Below are 26,711 nucleotides of genomic sequence, written 5' to 3'. Positions count from 1 at the left end.
CATCCATACATGTCTTAAATGAATACGACGCCGGGGAATTGATTATACCGGACAGCCGCCCAGTTGAGCCCTGAAGTACTTCCACTCTTCCACACCGCTTCCAACAATTGACGAGCGTATTGGATGTGTGAAAATCCCAAGGTGCTCTCTAGGACCATGAGTCGCTCTTTCACAACCATGCGCCGTTCAACGCTGATGCTGCTCGCTCCTGCTATCACCAAGGGAAACAAAAGGCCTTTGTGATAGACCGGTCAGCATCATTTGCGCAGAGGCAAGGGATCAACTCACATCCTTCAACCTTACTGGCGTACGGTATCTCTCGAACAGCATCCAAGATGGTGGTTACGGCGCCCTCGACAATTTCATGGAATGGATCGTAGCCCTCGACGATTTGATGTAAACGCAGGCGGATCGCCCATTCAAAAGCCGTCGTGGCTCGCTCGGTATCGAGCTCACGACCATCAATCGTGTCTATGCGGTCATGTTCCACGCGCCACTCATTGATCCGATTCTCCAAGTGTATCGCGGATGCTCGGAAGCCAATTTCGGAGAGCTCGTCCACGCGTCGGCTCCGGTGATTAGCCAGAATATTGACCATACCGAGATAGTCAAAGAGCACGGGAGAGATCCCATAGATAGCATCCGTGGAGTGACTATGAGTCAGTTCGGGCACACTGGAGCGTCGAAGGGAGCTGCTCAACTCCGTCATGCTATCACCTTCATGCAGCAATGGTGGTTTGCACCGGGAGATGGTTGACATTGAATCCAGGTAGTGGAACAAACTAATACAGAACGTCCACTCATCCGTTGAGACCAGTGATCGCATCGCAGGGGACTTGAGAATGGCACCGGCTGCCTTCAGATGCCATTTCCAGGCCTTAGACTGCCCATCACACAGCTCCGTCAGGCATAATAAAAGAACAGTTGTACATGCTTCAAATATGGATTGGCGGTCGGATCGACTGAGAAGACTGTTGACTTGGGCCAGTGCTATCATAAAATTAGTTTGACAGTCATTGTGAGCTCGGGTGTATGTACCTTGGCCTTGCCGCGTCAATGCACGACCCCAGATGGTGGGATAGACTCGCTTCCAATGGCATCCACTCAGACTCAATATGACACTGGTCACTGTATTAGATGTAGCTGCTAGGGGCAAGAGAGTCACAAGGAACGGGTTCCGATCGGAGTGAGACCGGGAGAGCGCGCCCGCCACCACCTGAAGGTAGTGGTTAAAAAGTGATCGGTCCTCTTCACTGCGCAAATGAGGATTGGTGGATAAGGGGGACCGGCTAAGAGAGAGGGTAATGCCATTATGCTTGGGAAAAGGGTGTGGGAAGAGCGTGGCAATGAACTCCTCGTCGTCATCGGGGGTCAGGGAGCTCAAGGCAAGCGGATCACCGTCGGATCGATCGTTCGGATCGGTGATCGAGATAACGGTTCTAGGAGACCCAGGAGAGAGAGACCAGCTAGTTGTCTCAGGGCTTTCTGGACCCACTGAAGTTGCCGGCCAGCGGCAGGGCAGATTCAACCGACGACAATCGCTGCAGCGTGGGCGATTCTCGTCACATTTCTTTTTTCTGCAGACAGCATTTTAGCGTCCGACGCAAGGGCCGTGTTCACTGACAAAGGATTTACCTTGCCTTGCAGGGGAGACACCCACCGCGGGAGCGTGATGCACGTGGCCGTTGTGGCGCCAGGGCCCCATCTGAGGAATCGGTTACTGTTTTACGCGGTGCACATACATGGCCCAAGCCTGTCCTGTCAGGTATTTCCTAAATCTTTCAGAGTGGGAGCTTACGGGTGCAGCGCGAGCAGGGCAGACCACCGTCGCACCGTTGTTTCTGTTGAATTAGTACCACCTCGGTAACATTTGGGGGCGAAGCACTCACGATGCGTGAGCAGCGAGCGCAGACTCGGGCGGGTGTACTCATGGTGGCCAGGCTCTCGAGGAACTGGAGGATAGACAGGAGGTGAAGCGACGGTGCCATGGCTCTTATCTTCCTATCGGGACATTTCCGATCCGACTGGCCTTATCGATTACCTATTTTGGCATGGTCGTCGGATACGGGGGTGCGGGGTCAAATGAGCTTCCCCAGATTTCCGAATCCAGTATGGAATTGATTGGGGCCGGTGGAAGTTAGAAGGGCAAATGGCACCATTGAAAGGAAGATAAGTTAAATGCAATACTGTCTGTTTATCATCGCTAGATCCGCATCTCAATCATTACTCATAAAAAGAAATCAGGTTTGACATCGCCTTATTGCCTTACCCGATTTGCCTCGCTATCAACCACTAACGCCTTCTTGCGGCTAATATAGTACTGCACGCCGAGAACCAGGGCAAGTACCCATGACACTCCGGCCAGCGCACATATAGCTGTGAGGCCGTGCAAATACTTGGGAGCATCAGACGTGCGGAAGATCTGGGAGCCCGAAATACCAGCACAGTTGGCGGCCATCACAATAAGTGCCATCGCAACACTTCGTTCCTGAGGGGTGGTACAGTAAACAGACAGCCAACCGACGTTCAGAATACTAGACATCAGTTAGCCACCGATTCCAGATCAAGACTGGCATTCAAACGTACTGCATGCTGCAATATGACACGTTAGCCACGGCAATGACTCCATACTGGTGCCATGCTGATGTGGAATATGTGCTCGCTCGCAAACAAGCGTAGGAGATGACGTTCCAAGTAATGGCCAGAAGGACAAAAGGACCACGGTGGCCAACCCGATCACTGTCATAGATGGTTAGTACAATATATTGTGATTGAAGTGGAAACGTACGAAATATAAGCCAGGACAGACAGCCACACAATACCACAGTACACGGGGACAGACGCTAGGGCATTGGCTCTGACTGCTCCAAATCCGAGGGACTTGATCAAGCTGGGTGTGTACTGCGTCAAACCTTGGAACGCGGACATGGAGACCAATGTCAAAAAGGCGTGTTGCAAAATGCGCGGCTGGCAAACAGTCTTCCAGATATCGGACCGTGAGATCTGAATCTGCCCACGGGCCTTGCGAGGGTCGTCCAGCAGAACTCGATTGCGGATTATTTGTGTCTCTCTTTCGCTAAAATAGCTCCAACGGCCCATGCCAATTAAAGCACGACCATCGCCTGCTGCAGGGGGGACAAAGAGAGTAAAAACAATCCCAACAAAGATGGTGATGAGGCCTTCGACTGTTTGAGCAGGTCCAAGTTAGCTAGGGGCTCCTTGGCGGGTACAAACAAGAGCCTACCCAAAAAGATCCACCGCCATCCTTCTAGGCCTCCCGTTCCAGATAGTCGAAGAAGACCGGCTGAAATCAAACTGGATGTAGCAGAGGCAAACATTTGTCCATAGAAGAAGAGGGTAGTGCGAAAGCTGGTCTCGTCTTTCTTGTACCAGGTGGACAAGTAGTAGAGAGCACCTACGGTCGAGTATGTCAATCAGACATCTCATGGCTCATAATAAAGATGGAGTTCACTTACCTGGAATAAAACCACCTTCACAAAGTCCGAGCAGGATACGGGTTACCAGGTAAGCTGGATATGACTGGATAAAGGCCTGGAAGGTGGCAACGAGTCCCCACGCAAAGAGCTGACCCGACAGCCAAACGCGAGGTCCTATCCTTTGCATGATAATATTGGATGGTATCTCAGAGAGTACGATTCCCGCAGACAACAGCTGTGTTCCGATGTTGATCTGATTGGTTGTGATATTCAGGTCTTTCGTTATAGTAGAAGTCAATACAGCGCTGATATTACCCCGGTCAAGTTGCAAAGAAAAGAATGCCAAGGCGAGGCAGGGAAGCAAAATGAAGTCTATTCTGTTGAAATAAAATAAAATAAACCTTTAGAGCTGGTTTTTTTTTTTTTTTTGGGTGATGGCTTGTGGCACTCACTTAAGTCGAATCCGAGACTCATTATCCCAGTCCTTGATGATACCATGGTCGACATCGCTTGGAGGTGACTCAAGTACCTCGTCACGCAAAATATTTTTCTCAGGGAGACTCTCTTGAGAAATCACCTTTGGATCCGGCCGGCCACGCGCCATGATTGTAGAGGAATAGTATCGACAGGGTGATAGGCTCAAGGAGTCGTGCCTGGCTTGTTTTAGCTGTAATTTAATCGGCAGCAGACGATGCTTCTTATAAGATCGTGGCCCCCAGAGTACCCAGCACAAATTACGCAACTACTCAGTTCCGTAATAGCATCTAGATTCCGCTTAAGCTGTGAAATGTGGCCTAGTCCATGTCGCGACACGGCGAGGGGCTATGGCGCAATTTAGGGTGGATTTGATAAGGCCCCATCAACGGTAAAATAAAAACCACTTTGCCGACGGACTCAGAGCAGGGATTGGCAAGCTTCGTTTGGATTATTAGTGTATTCAGACTAGACTAATCCTTTGTCAAAGCTCTGCTTGGACGCGCGGTCGTGTTGATTCTCCTTGAAACAAGGGATACATCCCCCGGCACAGCTGGACCGGACCTCTTGTCGGCAATTCTTCATGCTAGAATCCTTTTATTTTGAGAAAATCACTTCCTGGCAATCCATACACTTTAAATATCAAGACTTTTTCTACGTTATTATTGGCTATGTCCAAATATCCCAGTTCAAGCCATGTCTAGTTAATGCCACTTGGGGGCCTTCCGCTTCAATCACATATCCAGCATCACACCAATCAAAGGACACCCTGGGCTGTTGACTGTAGAAGCTGTCATATTCAACGTCCAGAGCATCCCGTAGAGTACGCACGGAGTCACCCGGCTGGAGGACATTCCAGGGCTCGATACAGGAAATTCCCACGCAGGATTTTAAAACCAACAGCAAAGCATCTAGCCGGTTTATAACATCGTATAAACGGCGTCCGAGAATTTGAGGCTCTGTGTAATTAGCTGGAGAACTTGATGGGTGCAAGTTGTGTAGCTGGTAAGGATCGGTCTTCAAGGACATTAGCACGGGTTCCTGGAGTGGAATAGGAAGGCGAACTCACAGCAAGATTATAAAGTTCATGCTCGTTGTTGCACCACACCGAATAATACAAATTATAGCCTTCACCTATGAGCCGCACTGACTTGTACGTGTGGTTACCGATCATGTTCGAACCACTGGGACCTAAATATTGATATTAGCATCTACTGTTCAAGCATTTGGCAGGATAGTTACTGACCGATGTCACCAAATGCCCCTTCCGCGACTCCCTTGCCCCAATATTCCACGGTCACATGCTCGTGACGCGTTGCTTTGGAGCTGGGATCGATCGGTATGGGTGTGCCATCGAAATCATCCCTTGCCGGAATCCCGGCCAGCTGGAAAAACGTCGGTGCTAGATCTATATGAGTTGTGACGGCATTTTGTACCACCCCCTCGGGTACACCAGGCCCGCGGATAAAGAACGGAACTCGGATATCCTCTTCAAACCCGCAGGTCTTTCCGGGCGGCAGCCGGTGCTGGCCGATATGAAATCCGTTGTCTGATGTGTAGAAGATATAAGTGTTGTCGAGTTGGTCACTCTCCTCTAGCCGAGTAATGGCCGCATCTACAAGTTCGTCCACGCCCTGTAGAGCGCGCAGACGGGACCTGTAAAAGTGGTCATTGTACTCTACAACGGACTCGTTCTGCTTGGGAAGATCTTGTATCCAGCTAACGCCGCTCGGCTGGTAAAAAGTCAGATCTGTGGAACACCCAGAAAAAAGGCCATGCACCTACCTCGTCCGGATTGAAATGCTCTGTCCGAGGTACCTGCACACCCTCAAAAAGATGCTGATGCCGTTCCAAGGGAATGGGAGCAGAGAACGTGACTTCTCCATCGTTCAGACGAGAGGGGTCGACGTTCGAGTGAGGTGAGATGGGAGCCAGTGCGACGAACCATGGCCGGTCTCCCTCCAATGCATCATTCAAGAACCCGAGTGCTTTCTCAGTAATCACATCAGTTGTGTGCTGCCCCTCATAGCTTACCGGAGGGTCGTGATTTCGCTGAAAGGTCGCATTCAGGTAGGCATAGGTGTAAGGGTCAAGCAAGAAATCGGATCCGTTGAACCCATTGACGTGTGGACTGTCATAGTTCTCGATTGTGTGCGCATTGAAGAGTTTTCCAGTATAGTAGGTGTCATAGCCGGCTTGTTGAAGCCAGACCGGCAGGAAGTTATTGTTGAATCCGCGCTCCACAAATTTCGGGTAGCCACCTGGGGCAATTAGACGCGTATAAAATGGACTTAGAGCTGCGACAGTCTTACCATAGGGCGGGCTCACGTCCGTGACGTTTGTATTATGAGCCAGTTTACCGCTCCAGAGAGAGACTCGAGAGGGACAGCAGAGAGAGGTAGTAACAAAATGATTGGCAAAGGTGGTGCCTTTGTCGCGTAGGTGTTTTGCGATTAGGGGAGTATAGGCCACCGAGTCGAGCTGCAGGTCTTGATCGTCCGTAATGATAAAAAGAATATTCGGTTGTCGATGTGATAGTGACGGCAATGGCGACGATTCACTGGACCCTAGGACCGCTTGAAATACGGCCTGCGCATCTGCTTGAGCGATTGCTGCGCCTTCAATGACGGCGAGCAGGCCAGCGAGAGCAGTATTGAGTTTCATGGCGATTAGGAGGGTTTGTTGGCGCAATGATAGCCGCCGCGGGGCGTGGTAAGTTATCTAGGTGACATGCCGATGAAGCGGGAGTTGTCTGACAAGCTCGGAAAATCAATGTGGATCCCGGTGGAGAGCTTGGAGTGCCGATAGTGTAGCCGAGGTGATGATGCCATCCGTGGACCTGATTGCGATACATAGTATGCAATTCGATCAGTATACATGTTATTTATTATCGAGCCTGGTATCACCGATTACGCTCAGAGTGAGAGTCAGACAACATGGTAGCTGTGCCATCCGCTGTGCATATCCTGCAAATAATATGTAGGTAGTCATAGTTATTGGTATTCAGGGAGCAGGAAAAGCACATTTCTGCGGATAATTCCCCTTGGCCCGAGCGCAGTGGAGCCTGGTGTCCGGAAACTCAAATGACGTGCTTTGAACCTGCAATGAGGAACGTTCGATGAAGCTGCATGAGCCACGCGAGATGGACTGGAGAATAACGCAATATCCAAGGCCCCGCGGGTCCAGGCACGCAAATGTTTCCATCGACGGAGTCGAGGGCGACTAACTATCGCCCAGGTCCTTTTGATTCAAGAAATTTTCATCTGACGGATTTCACTGTTGGTTTTCAATCACCTAAAAGTCTATCATGGTCGCTATACTCGACGATTCAGATGCGCATAGCGCAGGATCGCAATCAGTTCACAAGCCCGGATCCATCAATGGACGCGCCCTCGATGAAGAAAGCCCGCTGCTGTCCGATCCGGATGAGCCCAATATCAAGGCTTTGACCGAGGTTGGCACGATAATTGCAGTGCTCTTGTTAGGTATGACAATAACGAATATTTGTCGCAGGAAAATACATTACTCACTATCGCAAAGGCGAGTTTATCTCCAATGCCGACGCGACGCTCGTCATGGCCGCCACGGGCCGAATCTCCTCTGAGTTCAATCACCTGCGTGACGCGAGTTGGCTCTCTACGGCATACACGTTGGGTCTCTGCACAGCACAGCCCATGGTCAGTGATGTGTGAGACGAGTTGTAGAGTTATACCTAATCACCGCTATCACAGTATGGAAAGCTCTCCGATATATATGGCCGCAAGCCATTGCTCCTGGTCTCATATTTGCTTTTTGCGGTGGGATGTATAATCAGGTATGTAGGAGAAATACTTGCCTTACAAATGATGTAACTCTTACAATTTTCTTTACAGTGGCATCGGATCGCAGATGTGGGTGGTCATTCTTGGTCGTGCAATCAGCGGTGTGGGTGGTGCTGGAACAATGACAATCTCGTCAGTGATTATCACCGGTTCGTGTCATCGTTAATCTGATAAAACCCCCACTGAGATGTTTTAGATATCGTTCCCAGGCGCGAAGTTGCCAGCTGGAGAGCTTATGTGAATATTGCGATGACTCTTGGCCGTAGCATCGGCGGACCTCTGGGGGGCTGGCTGAGCGACACAATCGGATGGCGATGGTATGATAGGACGTACTTCCAAAATTGGCACCCATCTAACCCTGTTCTAGGCTATTTCTTCTCCAAGCCCCCTTTGTTGCCTTGGCCGCATTTCTCGTCGTCATTAAACTCCAGATTGCACAGCCAGCGTCTTTGAGCAAAGACGGTTCCGCATCGAAACTCCGCCAAGTGGACTTTCTTGGCTCAGCCCTTTTGGGTACGGCTATTTTGGCAATTACAATTCTTTTGGATCAAGGTGGCAAATCCTTTTCCTGGCGCTCATGGGTGACACTATTCATGGGTGGTGGTGGAATTGCTTTGTTGGTGGCCTTTACGCTCGTGGAGGCCTATGTTGCACGAGACCCCATCTTCGACCTTCGCATACTCCGCCGGCCTAATGTGTCTCTCAGCTATCTTATTGGATTTTTGCAGATTACGGCGCAACTAGGCATGATGTTCTCCGTGCCACTGTACTTCCAGGTGACTCAACGAGCCTCCACTACCGCGTCCGGTGGACATCTGGTCCCAGCTGTGGTGGGCAATACGATTGGTGGCCTCCTTGCTGGAATAATTATTCGCCGCACCGGGTATTACAAGGCTCTGCTGGTGCTTGCTGGTCTCGTGGCATCGGTCACCTATGTGCTGCTTTATTTTACCTGGAACGGCCAGACTGGGATTTGGGAGTCGCTTTTCATTATTCCCGGTGGTATAGGCACCGGTGTTGCATCTGGATCGGCGTTCATAGCCATGACTGTTATGCTACAACAGGAAGAAGTGGCCATGGCAACCGCAGGATACATGCTGTTGATCAGCTTTGCCATGACTGCCGGGGTCACTGTCAGTAATACGACTTTGGGTTTGGAATTTAAGAAACAACTCCAGTCGAATCTGCACGGACCTGGGTCTGGAAAGGTATACTGCTCTCTTGGTCATAACTGTCTTATTGTTACTGACTTTGACAGGTCATTCGACGTGCCATGGCGGATACGGCTTACATCGCCCAACTCGGAGGCCGCCTCCGAGAAATCGTGGTGATGTGCTACCTCTCGGGTCTAAAATACACCTATCGTGAGTTCTTCTCTCTAAAAATATTTATGGACTCTAACATTTTAGTTGTCTCACTCGCATGTTCGCTACTTGCCTCGTTCCTCGGCTTGTTCATCCGCAACTACCAGTTGTAAACGCAATAGGTCAAGGCCCATCAAATAGAGGCAGCTTTTCACTACTAATAATCTTGCATTATACCCAAGTAAAACGTATATTTCTGCATCCGTCAAATACCAAGCCCACGGTTCTTTCCCATCACTTTAGCAAAGGAGTCTGTCCCTTCACTTCAACTCCAAGTATCACTCTCTGTTGCAGCTGTAGTGCCACAGGCTGATGGCACTGTATAGACTCTGTTTGAGGCGGTTTCCCATTCGACGCTTCCATCGCTTTCAACGCGAATGTATTTGTATTCAAAACTAGTGCCGGACGGGAGATCCACCGTCACATACCATAAATTGTCGCTTTCAGTATACTCGCTTGAGCTCAATGCGACGGCATCGTCCGTATCCCAGCTACCAAGTTGTGCAATTGAGCCCGAAAGCTTGATGTTTTCGCCATACACTGTGGTTGCAATCAGGTCAAAAGTCACAGCCACGGAAGTAGGCGTCGTGCACGCCGTGCTGGTTGTCGTTATTGAAGTTGTTGTGGATGATGCAGTCGAGCCCGTGGTCGTCGATCCCGACACGCTCGTCAAATCGCTAGGCCAGCTCGTGTAGGTGGCCGAACTGTACGTGCCGATGGAAGTATATCCACTAGTACACGCTTCCGGAATACTGCTAGCCGAGGTTTCACCCCATGCAGCGGGCACGACGGAATTGCGCCGCATGTTCGCCGTCAACAATGCAGCATAGGACCAGGTCAAGTCGCGTGCCGACAGCTCAAGTCCGTCGGCCTTGTCGAATTGTTCCGACAGCGAACCATTCGTCATTGCATACTCTTGCTGTCTGAGGTATTAGAAAGAAAAGACAATATCTATCTCGTTTAAACATACCACAATGCTCATGTATCCATCTGCATATGTCTTGACAGCACCCGTAATCGACTGGTATTCTTCACTGGATGCGGCATAGGTTCCAGCGGCAGCTGAGCTATACACATCCTGGAAGAAGGCTAGGGAGACATCGGTAATAGTTAACGAGCCAATGCGGTTCCATTGATATAACGCATCATATAGCAGCTCGGCCGCCGCGAGCGTGCATAGGAACCAGGGATTTCCATTGTAGTATGTATCTTCTGGGTAACGACCCACGGCAACGGCGACGCCCTCTTCGATACCGGAGTTGAGTGTGTAAATGGAGCGGAAAGAGTCTGTCAACACCTTGTGGTTTGCCAATGCCCGTGCGGAGCAAGGCTGGAAAGTACTGTCATCGCAACCAGCATCTTTGTCGAAAGTTGCAATGATCCCCAAAAGGGTGTTAGAGTCCTTACCGGAGCGGCTGTCTCCAAAATTAGCAAGTACATAAGAGCCTGCCCAGAAAGACTGCAAGAAACATAAGACCTGTGGCGCAACTTCACAGTATGTGCATGACGACCCGACTTGGTTGGCAAAAGTGCTTCCTTCTACCAGAGCGCGGTGCTGCACGGCAATTGTAAAGAACGAAGAGCCATCGATTTCTTCCCATAAGTCTGTAAGACTTTATAAGTTGAAAAGAATAATCCAGTACAGTAGATCGGCCTTACCATAACCAGTCGAGTTCCAATTCTGCGCAACATAGGAGAGGTCGTTCCTAACAATTGGCCAGACAATATCTGTTGCCGAGGATGTGTAGCCATTATCCTTTGCTTGAAAGTCAGCTTCAAGCCAGACACGGATAACTAAGTCCTTACAAGGAGCCATTGACCAAAAGCAATCAACGCGGTTGCTCGGAGCGCTGGGCCGTCGCGCTGAGGGCGGCCCCAGGCGCCGGTAAACGCGGTCTCGTCCACATTGAATTTGGGTTCACCAAGACCTCCGGATGAGAGATCTCCAGACGGATTTGAGATGGTCTGAATATAAGCCTGGGCGTTGATGTATTCTTCAATCACACTGAGCAAGCCGGTATCTCCGTTCTTGAACAGGTCAATAAGCGTTTTCATCGTCAAGGCCCCATCTCGTGTCCACTGGTAATAATCTTGTTCATCAGTCCGGGGCCCTATATTGTATCGTGATCACTCACAATCAGGGTTATCCGTGCTCGGACTAGCGATGACAATTCCTGAATCTGCGCTCTCCGCCCACGCTCCTGCCGATCCAATATTGTTTAGAATAGCTTCTCGTGCCACCGCCGTCTCGGACGCGAGCCAGGTATCCAAACTAGTGGTCCCACGTGCGACCAGCTTTGGTATGGCCAAAACCGCCTGACCGAGGGCGACCGTCCAGAGCGCAGTCAAGAAGTAACGGGCCATCGGAAGGGTTTGAATGGTGTGGTGGGTGGTGTTGCTTAACGTCAAGGAATTCATGAGAATTTATAGTCACTGGATCGGTCTACATTTTGCCGGCAGCGGTCCAAGCAAGTCTCGTGAGCCGACAGCGAGGCCACCATCTCTACCGGAGTCCGGATTACAGGGGGTGGGGAAATGCACTGGCGCTTTACAGTCAGACATGAAGCTATTTCCGATTCCGTCCATCTCCGTCGCCCGTCCTGTCCGACGATCTCCCGGACTCTTGCTGATCGCACGCATTCATTTTCTCATTACCCTGAAACCAAGGTCATCTAAACATTTTTGTGATTTTGCCGACAGCCTGAAGAGTCTTCGGACCCCGCAAATTCGCCGTCCCCTGTCGGCCGCGTTTCGAGAAACGGCGCTTGGACCAATCACCTTACTAGCTGCCCCCCCGACCCTGGCTGTGAATATGATCAGCACATGTGAGCCCATCATAACTTCCTTGCATTGTGTGGGGTCGAAATTACTAGAATCCGGAGTTGTGAAGAATGTGGGGGGATCTTATCCTGCTCTAGCCAGGGCCGGCCCCGGAGAGACTGCTATTTACAGCCTGGCGTCACCTACACAAGTGACGTGTCTCCGGCTTTCTTTTGTTCAGCCGAAATTCTCTAATGCACAGCATACGTGCAAGGACCTTATCCTGCCCATGGCTTTTCATGAAGATACTTGGGGGGTTGCGTCCCATGGTGATTGGCAGGTTGCCCCGTGGATTATCGCCCTTTCGTAGAGCCCAATCTCAAACAAATACTCATGAATAAATTTTATTTGCGAGTTTCATCGTCGCACGTCTGATCTGGCTCGGTTGTGCAGGTTACAGCTATATAAAACCGGACGCGCGACGTAGCAACCGATCACCTCATGCCCTGAACTAATCTCCATTTCTTGTTCACAATTCCAACATGCGGTACATTGCTTTGACATGGCTCCTCACTGAAGCTGCCATAGCTCTGACTCCCGCCGAATGGCGAAGTCAGTCAATCTATTTCTTGCTGACAGATCGTTTTGGGCGAGAAGACAATTCAACCACCGCAGCCTGCGACGTCGGTCAGCGAGTATGTACGACCCCTCAGTCCTACTTCGACGTCTAATAAAGTGCGACAGATTTACTGCGGTGGCAGTTGGCAAGGGATTATAAACCAGGTATGTCTGCGACTGAGAATTATTATGCATTGCTGATATCCAAAGTTGGACTATATCCAAGGAATGGGATTTACTGCAATATGGATCACACCAGTTACCGAACAGTTGCCTCAGGACACAGGAGAAGGAGAAGCATATCATGGATATTGGCAGCAGAGAATGTAGGTCTTGAATCAAAAGAATAGTGCATGATTGACCCTTCAGATACGACATCAATACAAATTATGGAACTGCCGGTGATCTTCTCGCCCTGTCGCAGGCGCTGCATACTAGAGGTATGTACCTCATGGTCGACGTTGTGGCAAACGATATGGTATGTTCCCCACAAGCTCCAGGAAGTCATTCTCATGTAGACGTAGGGATATGATGGAGGGGGAAGCGCTGTTGATTACAGTGTATTTGATCCATTTGACTCTTCTTCATACTTCCACCCCTACTGCCTGATCAGCAACTATGACAACCAAACCAACGTCGAGGACTGTTGGCTAGGTGACACAACCGTCTCCTTACCAGACTTGGATACCACACTCACTTCAGTTCAGACCATCTGGTATGACTGGGTCGCTGGTCTCGTTTCCAATTACTCCAGTAAGTTTCTTGCAATGCCTATACGATCTCTGGAATTCTCACACAAGATTAAGTCGACGGTCTACGGATTGATACCGTCAAACACGTACAGCAATCTTTCTGGCCTGGCTATAACGACGCTTCGGGAGTTTACTGTGTCGGTGAAGTACTTGATGGCGATCCGGCTTACACCTGCCCCTATCAGAATTATCTCGATGGCGTCTTGAACTACCCAATGTAATTTGAACCCCGTGTGAGCTGCTAGATTTATTCGTTAACAATAACAGTTACTATCAATTGCTCTACGCATTTGAGTCCTCCAATGGGAGTATCAGCGATCTGTATGACATGATTGGTTCCGTGGCATCATCCTGTGAGGATCCGACTCTCCTGGGCAACTTTATTGAAAATCACGACAACCCACGCTTTGCTTTGTAAGTGCTTATTTCTTAAATTAATGACTACCTTGACCTACAAAGCTTGACTTACTGTTTGCTTAGCTATACGGAGGATTACTCACAAGCCAAGAACGTTCTGGCTTATATCTTCTTTTCTGACGGGATACCTATTGTCTACGCGGGCCAAGAGCAACACTACAACGGCGGTGAGGACCCATATAACCGGGAAGCCACTTGGCTATCTGAGTATTCAACTACTGCCGAGCTGTATCAATTTATTGCAACCACAAATAAGCTCCGCAAAGCGATTATGTTGATAGATTCAAGCTATCTTACTACTGAGGTATTGTTCATTGTGGGTCAACATTATATGGCTAACCTTCTGCGTAGAACGACCCTTTTTATCAAGATAGCAACACTATAGCCATGAAGAAAGGATCCAGCGGCTCACAGGTGATCACGGTGCTTTCGAACCTCGGAGCTTCAGGCAGCTCATACACTCTGACTCTGAGCGGCAGTGGCTATTCATCTGGCATAGAACTGATAGAGCTCTACACTTGCACTTCGGTTACAGTGGATCAAAGCGGGGATATCGCAGTACCCATGGCCTCCGGATTACCTCGCGTGTTTATCCCATCCTCCAGTGCGAGTGGAAGTGGACTGTGTGGATCTTCGACGATAACCACCACTGCTACGTCATCTGCAACCACATCGACTACGACTTGCATCCAGGCGACAGCAATTCCAGTTGTTTTTGAAGAGATAGTAACCACCTCGTATGGTGAGAATATCTTCCTCTCGGGCTCCATTAGCGAACTGGGCAGCTGGGACACCGATGACGCTGTGGCATTGTCAGCGGATGACTACACTTCTTCCAATCCATTATGGTATGTTGAAGTTACGCTACCAGTTGGCATCTCGTTTGAATACAAGTTCCTCGAAAAGACAGACGGGGCTACGACCTGGGAGAGTGACCCAAATCGGTCGTATGCCGTGCCAACAGGTTGCTCTGGGACTACTGCGACAGTGACGGCGACATGGAGATAGATCACGCTGAAACTTGAAAGAGCATTGACTTAGCTTAATGGCGAGAAATTAATTTGCTATTATCTGGCGCTTTCAGCTGTCTCTCTTCTCTCTACAGGATGATTTGTTAATTACATTACGTTTGGCCTCCCAGCTGTTCAGCCCGAACAAACTCTTAAGAACATTCTCATTGTACATGAACGCAGCCTAGAGATTTCTTTGTAGGGTCCTAAACATTATTCATTCACCTTGACGTTCTCGTTATATGGAGCTATGTACAGCAATCTTCAGCAAATTGCACGCCCATTTGTGAAAAGACAACCCCTAAATATGAAAGTCGGCAATATTCTGTTAGATAAAACTGGCAGACGCTTGGCGAAAAGTATCAGGAAGCAAAGCACCGTGGTCATTGAAGAATTGCATTGAACTGTGGTTGCCGCTCCATTGAGGCCAGTTCATGTAGTCACTCGCCTGAGAATTCGGATTCAGGTCATATATAAACGAAAGGTAATATGTGTGAATGGACTTGGATGCATAGGTCGGGAGAATCCCGTAAAAGACTTGCAAGATATCAGAGCCGTGGCAAGTGCCCAAGATAGGTGTGCCATAATCATAAGAGGCCAGATAGGACCAAGATGGAATGTCGGGCTTGACCTTAGCCGCCAGATTCAAGAATACTCGACGCGTGAGGGTAAAAGTAAGATCGCCAAGGATGGCAGCGATTCTCTTATACTGTGGATACCAGTCGTTCATCGATCCAGTACCAAATGGGGAACCATCGGTGGTGATATTCGGGTAAAGCCCAACCAGGTGTTCGAGCTCCTCTCGTGTGGCATCAAAGAAGAAAAGGTCCTGCAGGTAGTCTACAACCTCAGATGTTGTGGTAATGTTGGACTCAAACAGAGCGAACAGGGTTCCCTCATCTTCCTGGTCACCAATGATAAAAGGCACACTGGCATATTTGCCGCTTGTAACCAGGTTCTCCGGTGAGTCAGTAAGTACCGTGCCGTCGGGTCGAGGTAGGTACGATAGAGCCACAGAATTGTAACTCAAGATGCCTGGAACAGAGTTGGCTGCAATCAAGAAATCATTGTAGTCCAACCCTCTGAGACACTCAGGCGTGTCATTTGCATTGCTGCAGCCTGCCTCCTTGACAACAACGTCATAGACGGCCTGGCCCTTGACACCATCGACTGGGTCGGCAGGCACCATACTACCAGAGTCCATGATCCCGGCGCGGAATAGAGGCAAGCCATTGTAAGTGTTGTTGCCATCATACAGAGCCATCTGGTCAAAGACGGAGATGGAACCGGCAGACTCACCCCAAATGGTCACTTTAGATGGGTCGCCACCGAATGCCTCGATATTGTCTGCCACCCACTCTAGAGCAAGCCGCTGGTCCAGCAGGCCGAGGTTCGATGAGCCATCTTTTAATATTTCCTTTCCAGGCATGAATCCGAAACCACCACAGCGGTAGTTCATTGCAACGAAGATGACAGGCATATTCAAATTCATGGAGTCCGCGACAAAACTGCCGCCATTATACATGGTAGTGGAGCCGAGTTCGAAGCCGCCGCCAAAAATCCAAACCAGCACTGGGAGTTTAGCACCAGCTTCAGTTCCTGAAGGACGATTAATATTGAGGTTCAGGCAGTCTTCTCCCGCATCTGTGACGTTCTGGAAGAGGGGAAGACTCATCAAATCGCCCAGGACGGATGACGGGAAGGCGCTCCAGTTGTCATCGAAGAAAAATTGCGGGCAGGACTTGGCCACTCCGGATGCTTGTATGGTACCTAGAGAGGTTTGAATAGGCTGTGGGGGCTTTAGTCGAAGGGAACCCGTTGGAGGTTTGGCAAATGGAATTCCATTGAAGCTGTCGACGTTATTCAATCCCGAGGAGCCCACAATGGTGGCCTGGGGTTGTGAGATGGTGACCGTGGGGGAAGCCAAAGCAGCGGGCAGAATGGCCACCAGGGCCAACTGCAGTCGGAACAGCATTGTATCAGATTGCATGTATGTGAGTCTTACCTATGCCCCGCAGACTAACAAATATATATGAATCTTGGTCGGTCAGGCTGATTGCCTGCAGCGGGGGGTTATCCACCGACAACTTCAACATGTGGCTCCTCGGTATAGCTTTTTTGGCAATATTATACTAGAACCCCGCATGAGAATGACTGCCATGATTTATTTACGTTTCACCGAAACCGGCAACTCGGCTGGGGAGTGGTCATGCGGAGTCTCAAAGCACAGAAATCTTGTTATTGATATGCCGGGCCGCCGGCGTAAGCATCCCTGGATACGACGATTTACGCCCGACTGATTGGGAGAAGGAATATGCTTGGACCATAACTCTGATAGACTGCAGATCGAGATGCAATGCAACACAAATATTGGCCATCCGGGGTTGCATTTATCTGGGGTAAAGTGTGGGGCTGCAGGATTTAGGTCAAATGGGATGAACCGGGAATTGTGTGCCTGGCAGGCATAGAAAATATGCCTGGGAAGAAGAAACCATATGGTATTTCCAATGATGTGCAGTCGATAATCTATCAAGGGCTTCGGAACTAAATAATTGCAGCAAGTCTACTAGACCCTTCCGGGCGGGATCGAGCTTTTTCAGTATCCACGACAATATAAAAGATTTTTGTGAATGATCACCCATGTTGAATAATATAACAAATCAGATTCCAGTCGAATATCTAACTAAAATCCAACCTGAATGCCAGCAGACGCTACTTGCACCTCATTCCATGGATATATGTTCGGCAAGGGAGTCTACCTGGCGCATACGTCGAGCAGGTCTGCAAACTACTGCCATTCCGACAACAGCGACAACAAGGACTTGCTGGAATTTTTTTCCTCCACAGATCCCATTCTCGTTTGCCTAAGGCTCCGAGGCTCCGAGATTGAGGTCATCTAAATTGCCCCACAAGGCCTCGGAGGGTTTGACAGTCGGTTGGAGCGGCTGTTGCGCATGGCGGAGTGCCGGTCAACGCTTGTCTCGGCAAGACGTCGGCTGTTGAGACAAAAGTATTTAACCTAGGTCGGGAACCAAGCTACCACACTATCAATCAAGTATGTTTTACCAACCAGGAGTGACTGAGCACAATCTGCCCCACGATCCGTTCAAGGTCAATAGCCCTCCCGACTGGCAAGAAGGGCGCTTGTTGACGGATCATTGACAGGCTTGTGTCGTTCCAAGGCCCATTGGCTGGATCTCGACTCAGAGTAAAGATGGCAAGGCCAATTTGGCTCCATATTCACAATTTCAGAATTTGACCTTCGATCCCCCGTATGTGATGTTCTCCGCCAACCAGACGGGGACGGGCTCTCGTAAAGACACCGTGACCAACGCCGAGAGCACGGGTCATTTTGTTTGGAATCTGGCCACTTATGACCTGCGAGAAGCCGTCAACATCACGGCGGAACAGGTGGCATATGGGGTGGACGAGTTCGAGCAAGCCCAGTTGACCAAGGAGTCAGCGCGATTGGTGAATGTTCCCATGGTGCAAGAATCGCCGGTCAAGTTCGAGTGCGAGTATCACTCAACGATTCGGCTGCCCGGAAATCCGCCGATGGGCACCGTGGATGTCGTGATCGGGCGGGTGGTTGCGGTGCATATCCAAGACGAGGTGCTGACGGATGGAATCTTGGATATCCGCAAAACGCAGCCGATTGCCCGATGTGGGTACTACCAATACGCGGTGATCCGGGAGACATTTGAGATGGTGATCCCGGGTATGTCGGATGATGTGCTGTATGGGTTGGAGGGCAGTGCAAAACGCAATCGAGAATCTGGAGAGAAGCAATCGTAGATGTGACGTGCCTGCCCGCGTACATACATACTACGAGCCTGGATGCCAGTCTCAAATCTTTCCTCTTCCATCCATTTCGACAGAGAAACCAATGGCACACGCAGACGTAGTTCAAGATAATTAAGTCTTTTGCCGTGGAAAATTGTCAGTACGTCTGTCTCACAAGGCTGCAGAGATCTAAGCTGTCCAGCAGAAAGGATGTGAAATCAGTTATGTTCAAATCTACTAGTTACATACAAAAAAAGCCATCACATAAATATACTGTGTCATGCTGTCATAAAAACATCACTCCAGACCTTTCACGCCATTTTCGGCCCCTGCACCATCTCCAGACCCTCAAAGTTGCCCTTCTTAGCAAATTGGAGGTCGGTATAGTAGTTATCGCGTGGCTGCCAGGGTCCGCGATCGGCCGCCTTGGGCAACCGCCCCTCGGCGCTGGTGATATACGTTGAGTTGAGGTTGAGCAGTTTCCGATCTTGCAGGAGGGCCGCATCCTTCGCCGTCAGGCGTGGAATAGCCGCAATTATCTTGCGCTCCTCCATATCCTTGAGCAGACGTGTGATGAAGTGGGCGGTGGCGTCGGCACCCAGCGTCCATGAGGCGTTTGTATAACCAATGACAAAGGACGCATTGGGCAGATCCTGAAGCATGACACCGTGCCAGAGATACTTGTCGGCCAGGTTGATCTTCTCGCCGTCCACAGCTAGCGAGGAGCCGCCAGCAATTTGGAGTTTCAGTCCCGTGGCCGTGACGATAATATCAGCATCGAGTTGCTCGCCCGAATTGAGGATGATACCCTTTTTGGTCACGGTTTTGATGGTGTCGGTCTTGATATCGGCCTTGCCCGTCCGGAGACCCTTGTAAAAATCACCGTCGGGGCAGAGACACATGCGCTGATCCCAGGGGTTGTAGTGCGGCTTGAAGTGCGGATCGAGGGAGATATGGCTGGGCAGCTGTCGGCGCGAGCTGAGGCGCAACACCCAGCGGGCGAAGCTGGGGAATCGCTGGCAGAAGACAAAGAGAAAGCGCGCGGACGCGATCCACATGATGCGCTGCATCCGCTGGTAGAGGTGTGTGGGCATCAGATAGCGCAGCCAGCGGCTCCGGATGGTGTTGGGAACGGAGAGAATATAGGATGGGCTGCGCTGTAACATCGTAACCCGCGAGGCATCCTCGGCCATGTTGGGAAGCAGCGTCACGGCGGTGGCACCGCTGCCGATGATGACCACTTTTTTGTTTTTGTAGTTCAGATCCTCGGGCCAGAACTGCGGGTGGATGACCTGGCCCTGGAAATTATCGAGGCCGGGGATTTGCGCCTTCAGTGGCTCCTTGTAGTCGTAGTAGCCGGTGCCGAAAATGACAAAGCGCGCGGTGTAAGTTTTAGTCTTGCCATCGTGGTCAACGGACAGCGACCAGGTGTTGTCGGCGGAGGACCAGTCCGAGCCGAGCAAGCGATGCCGGTAGTGGATGTGGGAGTCGATGCCAAACTTGTGCGCGGTGCTGCGCAGATATTTTTTGATATCGGCGCCCTCCGCGATCGGGTTGTCGGTGTTCCAGGGGTTCCAGGCGAAGCCAAAGGTGAAGAGATCGGAGTCGGAGCGAATACCGGGGTACTTGAACAGGTCCCAGGTGCCGCCCAGATCATCACGAGCCTCGAGGATAGCATAGCTCATGCCGGGCAGCTCGCTCTGGATGCGGTAGGCCGCGTTGATGCCGGAGATGCCGGCGCCGACGACGATAACATCGAAGTGGCGCCCGGACTCGACGTTGGCATGTCCGTTCATGTTTTTTTTTCTTTCAAGATTGGGTGGTTCAATTGTGACCAGTGCAAGTGGACTCGGGGCAGTTTTAAGGCTCGCGGTGTTTGAGGCGCTTCACATGCCTCGGTTTCGCTCCATATCGGAAGGATCAGCGGTGGATCGCCACAGGGGCTCTGCGTGTAGGTGCATCATAGTGTTTGTATTATTCTTATCGTGTTGATTGGAAGATACTAGTGATGCATTACTCTCCGAGCGTCCGAGGAGCGGGGATATGCATTCATCCGTTCGTGTTATTGCCGTAGCTCATCGTATCACTGATCTGGCGCCACGTGCTGACCTCGTGGCTCTCATGTTAGCCCACCTGCCGATTCTACTCCTATACTCCTACATAGGTAATAATTACTTCTATAGCTATTCCTATCGCTTCTCCAATCCATGCGTCACCGTCACACTATTCCTATTGTTCATAAAATGTTCCCCCCCTCCAGCCGAGGGGCGGTCTCCACCCCGACCTCGGCCCAACAAAAAAAAACGGTCGATACTGTAAATGGATAGCTCTGCGACAGAAGATCGACGCCCTTTTCTTTTTCGCTGACCCGAGGTTCAACAGCACGCGATAAACTCAACTGCCACTTATCAGGAGTCACGATGCCTGCTCAGTCTCTCCAACTCCACCCATTATGCTGTTCAATCCCCAGGTAAAGCTCTCTCTCACGGAGAAGCTCGACTTTCTGCCCGCGCTCGTCTCCGTGAGTTTGGCGGCCTTCTATGCCCTCCTGACGGGTATCTGGCGCTCTGAGCGCCAGGCCAAGACCCTGTTCCTGCATTTGGGCTACGCCATCCTCCGCAAGGTCACCGCACGCATGTCACCCAGCCAGATTCAATTCGTCTCGCCAACCTCCGACAAGATCTACAATCGGTTTGCGAAGAAATCGGGTCGCGTGCCTGAATCGGTGGAACTGGGACACGGCGCCCTCGGCCACTGGATTGGGGACCGCAATGCACCAAATGTGCTGGTGTGGTTTCACGGTAAGGGCCATATCTTCTAGACCCAAAAACCAACGTTCATCACTGACTTTGTCTAGGTGGTGGATTTGCGCTGCCCGCCAACATGGGCTACTTCAAGTTCTACTCCAACGTCATCCGCGAGCTCGAGCGCTCCGGCAAGCGCGTCGCCGTCTTCAGCTTGACCTATACCTTGTCCCCGCATGGCACCTATCCGACGCAGCTGCGCCAAGCCGTAGAGTGTGTGCGCTACATCGTGTCGCAGCCTGACCGTGACCCCAGCACGGTCTTCCTGGGCGGCGACTCGGCTGGCGGGAACCTCGTCGGTGGCGTGTTGTCGCATATCGCCCACCCACACCCCCAGATTGCGCCACTGTCTCTGTCGGGCAATCTGGGTGGTGCCGCCATGATCGCTCCATGGACGCTGCTGGACACCGAATTCCCGGAGCAGGAGATCTATTCGGGTGGTGACCTGATCACACAGAGTGTGGCGGCTCCATGGTCGAGTGCGTACTTGGGCAAAGCGTCACGGGATTACTACACGGATCTGTCCACTGCGCCAGCGGACTGGTACGAGTCGTTCCCCGTCAACACGGTCCTGATCACTGGTGGTGGCAATGAGATTCTCCTGCCCATCATCCAAGACTTTGCCGCGAAGTTCAAGGAGGGCTTCCCGTCTGTGGAGTTGTTTATTGGCCACCGAGAGGGACATGTTGCGCCTGTTTATAATCTGTACCTGGGCGACAATACCGAGACAGAGCAGGGAAAGAAGGTCAAGTCGTGGCTGAAGGAGCTGCTGCAGTAGAGATTGGGGGGGGGGGGGCTGTAGATATTATTGTGTATAGCCAAGAGTATATGCTTTGCGGAATGAATATGTATGCTATGACAACCATAATTAATTAATAATGATCAATAATCATCTAATTACGTTTCTTCAATCAGTTTCTACAGTTCATCGAACAAGGGCATTGAGTTTCTGCCTCAGGCAACAACATTCCCAAGTAGGCAAGCAGTGCGATGTGGTCAACCTTCACATGTTCACCTCATAATGATCCTGTGAATTTCGATGATGGCATAATTAGTCTCCCCGCGGGGTGAGTTTAGCGGGGCTGCGATCATGTTCTAGCCGATCAATAATCCATCCATCCAGGCACCAACGACGACGACGAGGACGACCTAGGCAAGCCCATACCGCATGAACAAGCATAACATCCGATTGTCACATTCATTCTCCATCTCCCTTATTCCCACCACAGGCAGAAGCGAAGAAAAAGAGATCACATTCGAAATTACCTCGGTCGGTGGCGTTCCCCAACAGGATGGAGACTGCCGATCGTTAGGTGGAGCCCTAAATGATGAGTTCGACATGAAAAATAGCCTGTTGCCCTCGGTTCTAGTGATCCTCATCAACGACAGCTAACTAACTATGGCGCTTGGTGACACCCTTATGGCCCTGGCAGCCTTCTCGGTTGCTGAGGGATATTTCCTGCAACGCGCTGCTTTCCCTGATGAGACCTTTCGAACTGTCTGTCTCGGGGCTCTGGGCGTGAACATCTTACTCCGCGCCATCTGGGGCATGATCATCTGGCCGTTCTTCTTCAACCCGCTGCGACATCTACCACGGGTTCCGGTATGGACCATTCCCAAAATTGATCACAATATGTCTAATTAACAAGTAGGGCTTAATGAACCATGCTGCCATTATCTTCGATTCTCCGCGTGGCCGTCTGCCGCTGCAATGGATGAAGACTATCCCCAATGATGGTCTTATTCACATGCGTGACACCATCAGCCAGAGCTATCTACTGCCAACCAACCACCAGGCCCTGCTGGACATCATGAGTACCAACACGTATGACTTTGAGAAGCCGTGGCGTGCGCGCAACTTCCTGGCTCGTATCCTCGGATTTGGCCTAATCCTATCCGAGGGTGCAGCGCACAGGAAACAGCGCAAAGCACTCACTCCAGCGTTTAATATCAAAAACATCCGCGCCATGTACACACTGATGTGGGACAAGACCAACCAGCTCCTAGTCGAATTGGAGAAGGAGATACATGCCTGTCCGATGGAGGGCACCAATCCAGCCGATGGCGTCGGCAAGATCGAGATGGGCGTTTGGGGTAGCCGCTTGACGCTGGATATCATCGGCCCTGCGGCGATGGGCCGTGATTTCCGCTCGCTGCAGAACCCTGATAACAAGGTGGCCGACAGCTTCCTGGCCATCCTTGAGCCCACCAGGGAGAAGATGGCTTTCTTGGCTATGAACTTCACATTGCCACAGTGGATCGCTCAGCGCGTGCCTTGGCGCTTGAACGATGTGGTTGCCAATGAGACGGGCTTCCTGCGGGATATGTGCAATGATATTGTGCGCGAGAAACGCGGTTCTCTCAAGGCTACCAATGCATCTGCCAAGGATTTGGAAACCGATATTCTCGGCACAATGATGCTGGGCGGCGACTTCTCTGATACTGAGCTGGTTGACCAGATGCTGACCTTCTTGGCAGCAGGTGTAAGTTTTGGTGATGACCAATTTTTGTGTGAATCACGCTAATGATGGAACTGTAGCATGAGACGACTGCAAGCGCCCTCACCTGGGCCTGTTACCTCCTGACACTCTACCCAGAGACACAGGAGAAGCTGCGTGCCGAAATCCGGGCCAATATTCCGTCTGCGGACAGCCAAATCACATACAGTGATCTGGAATCGCTGCCCTTGCTAAATGGCGTATGCCAGGAAGTCCTTCGTCTATATCCCACGGTTCCAGCAACGCTCCGCGAATCTATACGCGACACAACAGTGGCAGGCAAGCACGTACCACGAGGAACACGAGTCGTGCTCTGTCCCTATGCAATCAACCGTTGCCCGGAATTCTGGGGCACCAACGGCGAAGATTTCGTGCCAGAGCGATGGATTGACACCGACAAGACCGGCGCGCTCGTCGTCAACCATACAGGCGGCGCATCCACCAATTTCGCGCAGATTACGTTTCTGCATGGCCAGCGCTCCTGTATCGGCAAGGATTTTGCGCGCGCCGAACTGCGCTGCGCTGTGGCGGGTGTCGTTGGTCGGTTTGCGTTTGAGATGCAGGATCCGAAGCAGGAGATTCATATTGCAGGCGCTGTTACTACTAAGCCTGTTGAGGGGATGCATTTGCGGATGCGGAGGGTGGAAGGGTGGTAGATGAATGGTGGCGGTGACCTTATGTCGTGATGACTTTAGTATATCCCTGGATTGTAGCGATAGTTAATAGCACACCGATTTTGTATTTGCTCCACGCTCTTGCAGGATGTAGACTTATATTGATGGGTGACTACTCTGGCGCTCCTTTCGAACACAGTTAATGCGAAGTGTAAAAATTGGCACGAATTCACAAAAAAGCGAAAATTGTGGGCTTCATTATATATAGACGCAGTACTAATGTCCTACGGGCCCAATTTCTCAGCGCCACTTCGGTCCGCACCACTGCACCACCATGGTCGGAATAATGCTGATGCCCACAATCAGGGCCGTGGCAATTCCAGCACCGCCGGCCCAGCCGGCATTGGCAAACATCTGAGGGAACCTGTTGACGTGTTAGTACTTGATCAAGAATCAACGGATAGTAAGAGTCATACCAGAATGGACCGATAAATCCCCACATTTGTCTCACAAAGGTGATGAAAACACCCACACTGGCAGCGTCCTCACGGTAGCAGTCCACCGCATAGGTGATATTGATGGTGGTGACGATCTGGTTGCCAGCCGCAGCAACTGCCGTGCCGATAATCGGCGTGATATTCCATTTAGGACCTGAGTCACGCAGCTGGATACAGAAGACGACAATACCAACGATGGTCAGGACATAGCCGATATAAGTCAACCACAAGCGAAATTCCGGCTTCGGGGATTGGCCAATCCGCTTGCGACGCATCGACATCCACCAATCCGAGATGAACCCACCAATCTGCTCGCCAATCACCGACCCAATGATCACACCAAGGAAGGTCAGACCAACTTGCTGCGTATCCAGCCCATACATCGCGGGGAAGAGCTGCGGGATCTCAATGGTGATCATCACGCTACCCCACAGGAAAATCATGGCGTAGGCCGCGGCTGGGATAAACACGCAAGGCTTCGTGAAATAGCTGAGTGGCTGGATGAAGTCCCAGACTCGGAGAGGGGCCGGGTCAATACGACCGAATTTGAACATTGACTCCTTGACGCTGGCCACATTGCGGGCGCCGTTCTCCTCGCGGACATACAGGGACTCCGGGCCAAGGAGGAGATAAAGGAAGAACTGCACGCCATTGCAGATGGCAAGAGACCAGTATATCCACCGGTATCCGACACGTTGCGCGGCAAATCCAAAGATGAACGGTGCCGATGGCACACCCAGCGTAACCAACAGCGTCCAGACACCCATGCATCGCGCCCGGTCCTTTTTGAAGAAAGTCTCAGCCACCACGGCGCTACCAATAGCAGCGGCGGGGCTAATGAAGAACGCAGTAATGGCACGGCAGAGACCCATGGTCCCATACGTTGGGCTCTTCGCACACCCGATATTCCCAACCAGACTACAAATCAGCGAGAGCAGGAAGATCGGCCGACGACCAAAGCGGTTACAAAGCGGACGCCAGAACAAGGGCGCGCCACCGAGGACTGCGATGAACAAGGAAGTCAGATAGCTGGTACGCTGCATGCTTTGGTGCAGGTCCTCGGAGATATTGAGGAACGCGCACTGTATCGAGGCGGCGGTGAATGTGGCGATCATGGCGTGGAAGGCCACTAAGCTGAGATTGATGTTTTTCTATGAAATAGGAATTCAGCTATTGTTTGTTTGTTTGTTTTTTATAAAAAGGAGTTTTTACCTTCCACCTCGGCCAATTGTACGGATCCGCATCGTTCATGTCGGGGATGGGATCCAGGTCCAGGGTTCCATGCCGGGCCAGGAGATACTGGCGATGCTCCTCTGACAGGTGCGCCAGGCGATCCTCGGCGTCATAGAACTCATCGGTCTTGGTCTCTGGACCCGGAGTCGGTCCGCTTTCGACATGTTGATGATGGCTATCCGTTTTCTCCATCCTGAAGAAGGCAAGAGAGGTGTGGGAGTGGCAAGTGAAGCGCGAACGAAGGAATAGAAAAAAGGAGGAACAGCACGGCCGGCCAGTCCGCACTTATAACGACGGCCTCTGCACTCTGCTCTAGGCTAACTACTACTGTATATTTACCCCGTGCTGTCGAGGATGATCTCCACCTTCTCATTCGCCCCACCCCCGGACAGCCCAACTCGCGCCACAACAGAACAAGGACAGAGCTCAACAGGCGGGTATTGTTTCTGCCGGAATATTGTGGGGTGTGGGGACACTATAGTATTATTTACTAGGGCAGGCCAATCACCGGATAATGCATGACAACAACATTTTCTTTCTTTTTATTGTTCTGGCAGACTTGAGTGTTTTACAGCTATCCTAAACGACATGCTCTCGCTCGTTGATATTAGTTAAGCTGGCACCCTCCC

The 26,711-nt window shown here is 51.0% G+C and overlaps 11 protein-coding genes across 11 annotated transcripts; 5 read left to right on the top strand and 6 right to left on the bottom strand.

Annotated features, from left to right (window-relative positions):
• Positions 1–14: 14 nt before the first annotated feature.
• On the bottom strand, positions 15–4,041 carry N7510_011757 (MFS transporter/fungal specific transcription factor domain-containing protein; the record flags this gene model as incomplete). The annotated part of the gene is made up of 12 exons (XM_056983681.1): positions 15–235; positions 289–990; positions 1,039–1,439; positions 1,661–1,705; positions 1,799–1,841; positions 1,890–2,001; positions 2,270–2,534; positions 2,587–2,739; positions 2,789–3,185; positions 3,245–3,415; positions 3,477–3,742; positions 3,890–4,041. 12 exons carry the CDS (start codon positions 4,039–4,041, stop codon positions 15–17), a joined length of 2,928 nt encoding a protein of 975 aa, XP_056829175.1.
• A 539-nt stretch (positions 4,042–4,580) lies between these two features.
• N7510_011756 (sulfatase family protein) lies at positions 4,581–6,575 on the bottom strand (the record flags this gene model as incomplete). The annotated part of the gene is made up of 5 exons (XM_056983680.1): positions 4,581–4,928; positions 4,981–5,102; positions 5,158–5,644; positions 5,697–6,172; positions 6,224–6,575. The coding sequence occupies 5 exons, from the start codon at positions 6,573–6,575 to the stop codon at positions 4,581–4,583; spliced, it is 1,785 nt and encodes a 594-aa protein (XP_056829174.1).
• Positions 6,576–7,218: 643 nt separating this feature from the next.
• On the top strand, positions 7,219–9,209 carry N7510_011755 (uncharacterized protein; the record flags this gene model as incomplete). The annotated part of the gene is made up of 8 exons (XM_056983679.1): positions 7,219–7,396; positions 7,452–7,588; positions 7,643–7,725; positions 7,784–7,881; positions 7,929–8,049; positions 8,100–8,940; positions 8,991–9,096; positions 9,142–9,209. The coding sequence occupies 8 exons, from the start codon at positions 7,219–7,221 to the stop codon at positions 9,207–9,209; spliced, it is 1,632 nt and encodes a 543-aa protein (XP_056829173.1).
• A 152-nt stretch (positions 9,210–9,361) lies between these two features.
• N7510_011754 (putative glucan 1,4-alpha-glucosidase) lies at positions 9,362–11,460 on the bottom strand (the record flags this gene model as incomplete). Its single annotated transcript, XM_056983678.1, has 5 exons — positions 9,362–10,015; positions 10,067–10,701; positions 10,756–10,852; positions 10,903–11,186; positions 11,232–11,460. 5 exons carry the CDS (start codon positions 11,458–11,460, stop codon positions 9,362–9,364), a joined length of 1,899 nt encoding a protein of 632 aa, XP_056829172.1.
• Positions 11,461–12,398: 938 nt separating this feature from the next.
• N7510_011753 (putative alpha-amylase) lies at positions 12,399–14,651 on the top strand (the record flags this gene model as incomplete). Its single annotated transcript, XM_056983677.1, has 9 exons — positions 12,399–12,551; positions 12,601–12,639; positions 12,685–12,800; positions 12,844–12,952; positions 12,999–13,227; positions 13,281–13,443; positions 13,494–13,640; positions 13,707–13,947; positions 13,995–14,651. The coding sequence occupies 9 exons, from the start codon at positions 12,399–12,401 to the stop codon at positions 14,649–14,651; spliced, it is 1,854 nt and encodes a 617-aa protein (XP_056829171.1).
• A 330-nt stretch (positions 14,652–14,981) lies between these two features.
• N7510_011752 (putative extracellular lipase) lies at positions 14,982–16,628 on the bottom strand (the record flags this gene model as incomplete). Its single annotated transcript, XM_056983676.1, has 1 exon — positions 14,982–16,628. The coding sequence occupies one exon, from the start codon at positions 16,626–16,628 to the stop codon at positions 14,982–14,984; it is 1,647 nt and encodes a 548-aa protein (XP_056829170.1).
• A 1,082-nt stretch (positions 16,629–17,710) lies between these two features.
• On the top strand, positions 17,711–18,448 carry N7510_011751 (flavin reductase family protein; the record flags this gene model as incomplete). Its single annotated transcript, XM_056983675.1, has 2 exons — positions 17,711–17,764; positions 17,819–18,448. 2 exons carry the CDS (start codon positions 17,711–17,713, stop codon positions 18,446–18,448), a joined length of 684 nt encoding a protein of 227 aa, XP_056829169.1.
• Positions 18,449–18,747: 299 nt separating this feature from the next.
• On the bottom strand, positions 18,748–20,232 carry N7510_011750 (flavin-containing monooxygenase; the record flags this gene model as incomplete). The annotated part of the gene is made up of 1 exon (XM_056983674.1): positions 18,748–20,232. The coding sequence occupies one exon, from the start codon at positions 20,230–20,232 to the stop codon at positions 18,748–18,750; it is 1,485 nt and encodes a 494-aa protein (XP_056829168.1).
• Positions 20,233–20,888: 656 nt separating this feature from the next.
• N7510_011749 (lipase/thioesterase family protein) lies at positions 20,889–22,018 on the top strand (the record flags this gene model as incomplete). The annotated part of the gene is made up of 2 exons (XM_056983673.1): positions 20,889–21,237; positions 21,294–22,018. The coding sequence occupies 2 exons, from the start codon at positions 20,889–20,891 to the stop codon at positions 22,016–22,018; spliced, it is 1,074 nt and encodes a 357-aa protein (XP_056829167.1).
• A 621-nt stretch (positions 22,019–22,639) lies between these two features.
• N7510_011748 (cytochrome P450) lies at positions 22,640–24,394 on the top strand (the record flags this gene model as incomplete). The annotated part of the gene is made up of 3 exons (XM_056983672.1): positions 22,640–22,843; positions 22,893–23,723; positions 23,780–24,394. The coding sequence occupies 3 exons, from the start codon at positions 22,640–22,642 to the stop codon at positions 24,392–24,394; spliced, it is 1,650 nt and encodes a 549-aa protein (XP_056829166.1).
• Positions 24,395–24,652: 258 nt separating this feature from the next.
• N7510_011747 (uncharacterized protein) lies at positions 24,653–26,274 on the bottom strand (the record flags this gene model as incomplete). The annotated part of the gene is made up of 3 exons (XM_056983671.1): positions 24,653–24,776; positions 24,829–26,000; positions 26,062–26,274. 3 exons carry the CDS (start codon positions 26,272–26,274, stop codon positions 24,653–24,655), a joined length of 1,509 nt encoding a protein of 502 aa, XP_056829165.1.
• Between the last annotated feature and the right edge of the window lie 437 nt (positions 26,275–26,711).

Source organism: Penicillium lagena (assembly GCF_028827675.1).
Source record: "Penicillium lagena strain IBT 129212 chromosome Unknown utg000008l_segment0_segment0, whole genome shotgun sequence".
Classification (NCBI taxonomy): domain Eukaryota; kingdom Fungi; phylum Ascomycota; class Eurotiomycetes; order Eurotiales; family Aspergillaceae; genus Penicillium; species Penicillium lagena.
The sequence above is the reverse complement of the archived record's forward strand: the minus strand, read 5'-3'. Positions and strand labels throughout refer to the sequence as shown.